Genomic DNA, 8,130 nt, shown 5'->3' with positions numbered 1-8,130 from the left:
TGTGGCCTGATTTTGTTGTTGTGTGGCTTGATTTTGTTGTGTTATGGCTTGATTTTGTGGTGTTGTGGCTTGATTTTGTTGTGTTGTGGCCTGTTTTGTTGTGTTGTGGCTTGATTTTGTTGTGTTGTGGTGTGATTTTGTTGTGTTGTGGCTTGATTTTGTTGTGTTGTGGCTTGATTTTGTGGTGTTGTGGTTTGATTGTGTTGTGGCCTGATTTTGTTGTTCTGTGGCTTGATTTCATTGTGTTGTGGCTTGATTTTGTTGTGTTGTGGCTTGATTTTGTTGTGTTGTGGCTTGATTTTGTTGTGGCTTGTTTTTGTTGTGTTGTGGCTTTTTGTTTTGTTGTGGCGTGATTTCGTTGTGTTGTGGCTTGATTTTGTTGTGTTGTGGCTTGATTTCATTGTGTTGTGGCTTGATTTTGTTGTGTTGTGGCTTGATTTCATTGTGTTGTGGCTTGATTTTGTTGTGTTGTGGCTTGATTTTGTTGTGTTGTGGTTTGATTGTGTTTTGGCCTGATTTTGTTGTTCTGTGGCTTGATTTCGTTGTGTTGTGGCTTGATTTTGTTGTGTTGTGGCTTGATTTTGTTGTGTTGTGGTGTGATTTTGTTGTGTTGTGGCTTGATTTTGTTGTGTTGTTCTCTTGATTTTGTTGTTTTGTGGCCTGATTTTGTTGTTCTGTGGCTTGATTTCGTTGTGTTGTGGCTTGATCTCGTTGTGTTGTGGCTTGTTTTGTTGTGGCTTGATTTGGTTGTGTTGTGGTGTGATTTTGTTGTTTTGTGGCCTGATTTTGTTGTTCTGTGGCTTGATTTCGTTGTGTTGTGGCTTGATTTCGTTGTGTTGTGGCTTGTTTTGTTGTGTTGTGGCTTGATTTTGTTGTGTTGTGGTGTGATTTTGTTGTGTTGTGGCTTGATTTTGTTGTGTCGTGGCTTGATTTTGTTGTGTTGTGGTTTGATTGTGTTGTGGCCTGATTTTGTTGTGTTGTGGCTTGATTTCGTTGTGTTGTGGCGTGATTTTGTTGTGGCTTGATTTTGTTGTGTTGTGGCTTGATTTTGTTGTGTTGTGGCTTGATTTCGTTGTTTTGTGGCTTGATTTTGTTGTTTTGTGGCTTTATTTTGTTGTTTTGTGGCCTGATTTTGTTGTTTTGTGGCTTGATTTCGTTGTGTTGTGGCTTGATTTTGTTGTGTTATGGCTTGATTTTGTTGTGTTGTGGCTTGATTTTGTTGTGTTGTGGCTTGATCTCGTTGTGTTTTGGCTTAATTTCATTGTGTTGTGGCTTGATTTTGTTGTGTTGTGGTTTGATTGTGTTGTGGCTTGATTTTGTTGTTTTGTGGCCTGATTTTGTTGTTCTGTGGCTTGATTTTGTTGTGTTGTGGCTTGATTTTGTTGTGTTGTGGCTTGATTTTGTTGTGTTGTGGCTTGATTTTGTTGTGTTGTGGCTTGATTTTGTTGTGTTGTGGCTTGATTTTGTTGTGTTGTGGCTTGATCTCGTTTTGTTGTGGCTTGATGTTGTTGTGTTATGGCTTGATTTTGTTGTGTTGTGGCTTGATTTTGTTGTTTTGTGGCCTGATTTTGTTGTGTTGTGGCTTGATTTTGTTGTTTTGTGGCCTGATTTTGTTGTTTTGTGGCTTGATCTCGTTGTGTTGTGGCTTGATCTCGCTGTGTTGTGGCTTGATCTCATTGTGTTGTGGCTTGATTTTGTTGTTTTGTGGCCTGATTTTGTTGTTCTGTGGCTTGATTTTGTTGTGTTGTGGCTTGATTTCGTTGTGTTGTGGCTTGATTTTGTTGTGTTGTGGCTTGATCTCATTGTGTTATGGCTTGATCTCGTTGTGTTGTGGCTTGATCTCGTTGTGTTGTGGCTTGATCTCGTTGTGTTGTGGCTTGATTTTGTTGTGTGTGGCTTGATTTTGTTGTGTTGTGGCTTGATTTTGTTGTGTTGTGGCTTGATTTTGTTGTGTTGTGGTTTGATTGTGTTGTGGCTTGATTTTGTTGTGTTGTGGTTTGATTGGGTTGTGGCTTGATCTCGTTGTGTTATGGCTTGATTTTGTTGGGTTGTGGCTTGATTTTGTTGTGTTGTGGCTTGATTTTGTTGTGTTGTGGCTTGATTTTGTTGTGTTGTGGCTTGATTTTATTGTGGCTTTATTTTGTTGTGTTGCGGCTTTATTTTGTTGTGTTGTGGCGTGATTTCGTTGTGTTGTGGCTTGATTTTGTTGTGTTGTGGCTTGATTTTGTTGTGTTGTGGCTTGATTTCATTGTGTTGTGGCTTGATTTTGTTGTGTTGTGGCTTGATTTTGTTGTTTTGTGGCTTTATTTTGTTGTTTTGTGGCCTGATTTTGTTGTTTTGTGGCTTGATTTCATTGTGTTTTGGCTTGATTTTGTTGTGTTGTTCTCTTGATTTTGTTGTTTTGTGGCCTGATTTTGTTGTTCTGTGGCTTGATTTCGTTGTGTTGTGGCTTGATCTCGTTGTGTTGTGGCTTGATTTTGTTGTGTTGTGGCTTGATTTTGTTGTGCTGTGGCTTGATTTTGTTGTGTTGTGGTTTGATTGTGTTGTGGCTTGATTTTGTTGTGTTGTGGTTTGATTGGGTTGTGGCTTGATCTCGTTGTGTTATGGCTTGATTTTGTTGGGTTGTGGCTTGATTTTGTTGTGTTGTGGCTTGATTTTGTTGTGTTGTGGCTTGATTTTGTTGTGTTGTGGCTTGATTTTATTGTGGCTTTATTTTGTTGTGTTGCGGCTTTATTTTGTTGTGTTGTGGCGTGATTTTGTTGTGTTGTGGCTTGATTTTGTTGTGTTGTGGCTTGATTTTGTTGTGTTGTGGCTTGATTTTGTTGTGTTGTGGCTTGATTTCATTGTGTTGTGGCTTGATTTTGTTGTGTTGTGGCTTGATTTCGTTGTTTTGTGGCTTGATTTTGTTGTTTTGTGGCTTTATTTTGTTGTTTTGTGGCCTGATTTTGTTGTTTTGTGGCTTGATTTCGTTGTTTTGTGGCTTGATTTTGTTGTTTTGTGGCTTTATTTTGTTGTTTTGTGGCCTGATTTTGTTGTTTTGTGGCTTGATTTCGTTGTGTTTTGGCTTGATTTTGTTGTGTTGTTCTCTTGATTTTGTTGTTTTGTGGCCTGATTTTGTTGTTCTGTGGCTTGATTTCGTTGTGTTGTGGCTTGATCTCGTTGTGTTGTGGCTTGTTTTGTTGTGTTGTGGCTTGATTTTGTTGTGTTGTGGTGTGATTTTGTTGTTTTGTGGCCTGATTTTGTTGTTCTGTGGCTTGATTTCGTTGTGTTGTGGCTTGTTTTGTTGTGTTGTGGCTTGATTTTGTTGTGTTGTGGTGTGATTTTGTTGTGTTGTGGCTTGATTTTGTTGTGTTGTGGCTTGATTTTGTTGTGTTGTGGCTTGATTTTGTTGTGTTGTGGTGTGATTTTGTTGTTTTGTGGCCTGATTTTGTTGTTCTGTGGCTTGATTTTGTTGTGTTGTGGCTTGATCTCGTTGTGTTGTGGCTTGTTTTGTTGTGTTGTGGCTTGATTTTGTTGTGTTGTGGTGTGATTTTGTTGTGTTGTGGCTTGATTTTGTTGTGTCGTGGCTTGATTTTGTTGTGTTGTGGTTTGATTGTGTTGTGGCCTGATTTTGTTGTGTTGTGGCTTGATTTCGTTGTGTTGTGGCGTGATTTTGTTGTGTTGTGGCTTGATTTTGTTGTGTTGTGGCCTGATTTTGTTGTGTTGTGGCTTAATTTTGTTGTGTTGTGGCTTGATTTCGTTGTGTTGGGGCTTGATTTTGTTGTGTTATGGCATGATTTCTTTGTGTTGGGGCTTGATTTTGTTGTGTCGTGGCTTGATTTTGTTGTGTCGTGGCTTGATTTTGTGGTGTTGTGGCTTGATTTTGTTGTGTTATGGCATGATTTCGTTGTGTTGTGGCTTGATTTCGTTGTGTTATGGCTTGATTTTGTTGTGTTGTGGCTGGATTTCGTTGTGTTGTGGCTTGATTTCGTTGTGTTATGGCTTGATCTCGTTGTATTATGGCTTGATCTCGTTGTGTTGTGGCTTGATTTTGTTGTGTTATGGCTTGATCTCGTTGTGTTGTGGCTTGATTTTGTTGTGTTGTGGCTTGATTTTGTTGTGTTGTGGCTTGATTTTGTTGTGTTGTGGCTTGATTTCGTTGTGTTATGGCTTGATCTCGTTGTGTTATGGCTTGATCTCGTTGTGTTGTGGCTTGATTTTGTTGTGTTGTGGCTTGATTTTGTTGTGTTGTGGCTTGATCTCGTTGTGTTATGGCTTGATCTCGTTGTGTTGTGGCTTGATTTTGTTGTGTTGTGGCTTGATTTTGTTGTGTTATGGCTTGATCTCGTTGTGTTGTGGCTTGATTTTGTTGTGTTGTGGCTTGATTTTGTTGTGTTATGGCTTGATCTTGTTGTGTTGTGGCTTGATTTTGTTGTGTTGTGGCTTGATTTTGTTGTGTTGTGGCTTGATTTCGTTGTGTTGTGGCGTGATTTTGTTGTGGCTTGATTTTGTTGTGTTGTGGCTTGATTTTGTTGTGTTGTGGCTTGATTTCGTTGTTTTGTGGCTTGATTTTGTTGTTTTGTGGCTTTATTTTGTTGTTTTGTGGCCTGATTTTGTTGTTTTGTGGCTTGATTTCATTGTGTTTTGGCATGATTTCGTTGTGTTGTGGCCTGATTTTGTTGTGTTGTGGCTTAATTTTGTTGTGTTGTGGCTTGATTTCGTTGTGTTGGGGCTTGATTTTGTTGTGTTATGGCATGATTTCGTTGTGTTGGGGCTTGATTTTGTTGTGTCGTGGCTTGATTTTGTTGTGTCGTGGCTTGATTTTGTGGTGTTGTGGCTTGATTTTGTTGTGTTATGGCATGATTTCGTTGTGTTGTGGCTTGATTTCGTTGTGTTATGGCTTGATTTTGTTGTGTTGTGGCTGGATTTCGTTGTGTTGTGGCTTGATTTCGTTGTGTTATGGCTTGATCTCGTTGTATTATGGCTTGATCTCGTTGTGTTGTGGCTTGATTTTGTTGTGTTATGGCTTGATCTTGTTGTGTTGTGGCTTGATTTTGTTGTGTTGTGGCTTGATTTTGTTGTGTTGTGGCTTGATTTCGTTGTGTTATGGCTTGATCTCGTTGTGTTATGGCTTGATCTCGTTGTGTTGTGGCTTGATTTTGTTGTGTTGTGGCTTGATTTTGTTGTGTTGTGGCTTGATCTCGTTGTGTTATGGCTTGATCTCGTTGTGTTGTGGCTTGATTTTGTTGTGTTGTGGCTTGATTTTGTTGTGTTATGGCTTGATCTCGTTGTGTTGTGGCTTGATTTTGTTGTGTTGTGGCTTGATTTTGTTGTGTTATGGCTTGATCTTGTTGTGTTGTGGCTTGATTTTGTTGTGTTGTGGCTTGATTTTGTTGTGTTGTGGCTTTATTTTGTTGTGTTGTAGAGTGATTTCGTTGTGTTGTGGCTTGATTTTGTTGTGTTGTGGCTTGATCTTGTTGTGTTGTGGCTTGATTTCGTTGTGTTGTGGCTTGATTTTGTTGTGTTGTGGCTTGATTTCGTTGTGTCATGAACATATGTTTTGCTTTTTAAATTTCGCTGTGTTGTGTACTACTGGGCCACCGTAGAAATTGCGTTGTAATCTAAACACTCACTGTTGTTTGCGTCGGAGTTGCTCATCTCTGTCTCTCAGCTCGTATCTGAGGCTGGCCAGCATGTCCACAGAAATGTCCACCTGACGCTCCAGTTGGGCCGCTTTCTCCTCTGCCTCTTGCTTCTCCCTGTGCATCCGCTCGCTCTCTCTCCTGGCTCTCCTCACCTCCACGCTCCTCCTCTTCACCTCGTCCTGCAGAGCCTCCAGTTTGAGCGACACACGCTCCTGCACTTCCAGAGCCAGCTGCTGAAGCCGGGCTTCCAGCGCCAGCCTGCCCAGCCACGGCACACCCAGCTGGGCCACGGCATGCCCGGCATCTGCCTCCGCCTCTGCGGCCCTGGAGGTCACCGCGACCGCCAGCACCGAGGAGGGCGAGTCCCTCTGGATGAGGATCTTTCGGGTCGCCAAACTGAGGCCGTCCAGGAGCTCCAGGCGCAGTGGATGAGCGATATCGCTCTCTCGCTGGGCATACAGGGACATCAGTCCCCCCTCAGAGCTTCGTCTCGGGTTCAGACGCAGTTTCTGGCAGGAGTGGACACTGGACAGGTGCTCTCCAAACCCACACGCCTCTCCACAGGTCGGGCAGCACACCTGCAGCTCAGTGCTGGTCGACATCCTGAAACAACTCCAGAGTCTCAGGGTGAGTTCATTCAGAGAGCATTTCTGTAGTGTTTCAGTAGCAATTCAGTTACAGCAATGTTAGTTTAATTAGCATTTCATTAGGGTTCCAGTAGTGTTTGAGCTTCATTGGCGTTTCTTTAGCATTTCAGGATGTTTGTTTCAGTAATGCTTCATTATCGTTTCAGGCTTTTGTGTTTTATGATGTTTATCATGTGATGTTTGATTTATTTCATTAATATAACATCCATTGCGTTTCAATAGTGTTTCAATAGCATTTCAGTTGTATATCGGAATAGTTTCTGAATTGTTCCAGTAGCGTTAGTTTCAGAAATGTTTCAACAATTCAGTAGCATTTCACGATTGTTTTTCTGTCGTGTTTGCTTCCGAATTCTCTCATGAGGGTCTCAGAAGTCCAGAAAGGCTCATGCAGACTTATTGCACCTGCAAAAGAAAAAAGGAAAACAGAACTGTAGTATCATCCAATCAGTTATAAATACACTAGTTTCAGTGGCTACACATGATTTCTTGCGGTTTAAAGTGCTTCTGAATAGTCAGTATGTGTCTGTCTGTTACAGATAAGAATGTAAAGGTAAAGTTTTCTTTGTCCTGTGTATTTCAATGCATCAAGCCAGGGTTCAGTCTGTTCTTTTCTTTTGTTTCTCATATTGCGTAACTGCATGTTCTCGCAGGACGGGTTCAACCACATCTACTAATATTGAATCTCTGTACTTTCAGTTGATCATTCTGTCATTGTTTCCCTCAGTCCAATGGAACAAAATGTCACAGCTGCTCTTCTATATAATGTAAGTTCATGGTGAAGAGTTTTGTCACAAAACAATGGTGTGTCTGGATTTTAAGCACTTTACAAAAACCTCTAGACTCATCCATCTCATATTTCATCTACAGTTACACTATATTGCCAAAAGTATTGGGCCGCCCCTCCAAATCACTGAATTCAGGTGTTCAATCAAGTAATGTCCACAGGTGTATAAATCAAGCTCTAGGCCTGCAGACGCTTCTACACACATTAGTGAAAGAATGGGTCGCTCTCAGGAGCTCAGTGAACTCAAGAGTGGGACTGTGATAGGTTGACACCTGTACAATAAGTCCATTCCTGACATTTCCTCACTTCTAAATATTCCACGCTCAACTGTTAGTGGGATTATAACAAAGAGGAAGTGATTGGGAACAACAGAAACTCAGCCATTAAGTCAAATCCCAGAGCAGGGTCAGCACATGCTGAGGGTCACAGTGCGCAGAAGTCACCAACTTTCTGCAGAATCAACAGCTCCAGACCTCCAAACTTCCGTGGCCTTCAGATGAGCTCAAGAACAGTGTAGAGAGCTTCATGGAATGGGTTTCCATGGCCGAGCAGCTCACCCAAGCTTTACATCACCAAGAGCAATGCAAAGCAGGGGGATGCAGTGGAGTAAAGCAGCCACCACTGGACTCTAGACTCTAGGACTTGCCTGACTGCATTGTGCCAAGTGTAAAGTTTGGTGGAGGGGGGGGGGGGGGGGGGGGTTGTTTTTCAGGGGTTGGGCTTGGCCCCTTAGTTCCAGTAAAAGGAACTCTTAATGCTTCAGCACACCAAGGCATTTTGGACCATTTCATGCTCCCAACATTGTGGGAACAGTTTGGGGACGGCCCCTTCCTGTCCCAACATGACTGCCCTCCAGTGCACAAAGCGTCGGTCCATAAAGACATGGATGAGGAGTTTGGTGTGGAGGAACTTGACTGGCCTGCACAGAGTCCTGAGCTCGACCCGATAGAACAGCTTTGGGATGAATTAGAGCGGAGACTGAGAGCCAGGCCTTCTCGTCCAACATCAGTGCCTGACCTCACAAATGAGCTTCTAGAAGAATGGGCAGAAATCCCCATAAACACACTCCTAAACC

At 42.0% G+C, this 8,130-nt stretch overlaps 1 protein-coding gene across 2 annotated transcripts in view; it reads right to left on the bottom strand.

Annotated features, from left to right (window-relative positions):
* The window catches only part of si:ch73-290k24.5 (F-box only protein 41), a 49,907-nt gene that overhangs the window by 40,503 nt on the left and 1,274 nt on the right, over positions 1-8,130 (bottom strand). For both annotated transcript variants that reach the window (XM_067445455.1, XM_067445456.1), the window contains exon 2: positions 5,613-6,673. In XM_067445455.1, the coding sequence (XP_067301556.1) occupies positions 5,613-6,226 (614 nt within the window). In that variant the 5' untranslated portion in view covers positions 6,227-6,673. The remainder of the gene's footprint in view (positions 1-5,612; positions 6,674-8,130) is intronic.

Source organism: Pseudorasbora parva, chromosome 6 (genome assembly GCF_024679245.1).
Source record: "Pseudorasbora parva isolate DD20220531a chromosome 6, ASM2467924v1, whole genome shotgun sequence".
Taxonomy (NCBI): domain Eukaryota; kingdom Metazoa; phylum Chordata; class Actinopteri; order Cypriniformes; family Gobionidae; genus Pseudorasbora; species Pseudorasbora parva.
Note: the sequence above shows the minus strand (reverse complement) of the source record. Positions and strands in the feature narration are given on the sequence as shown.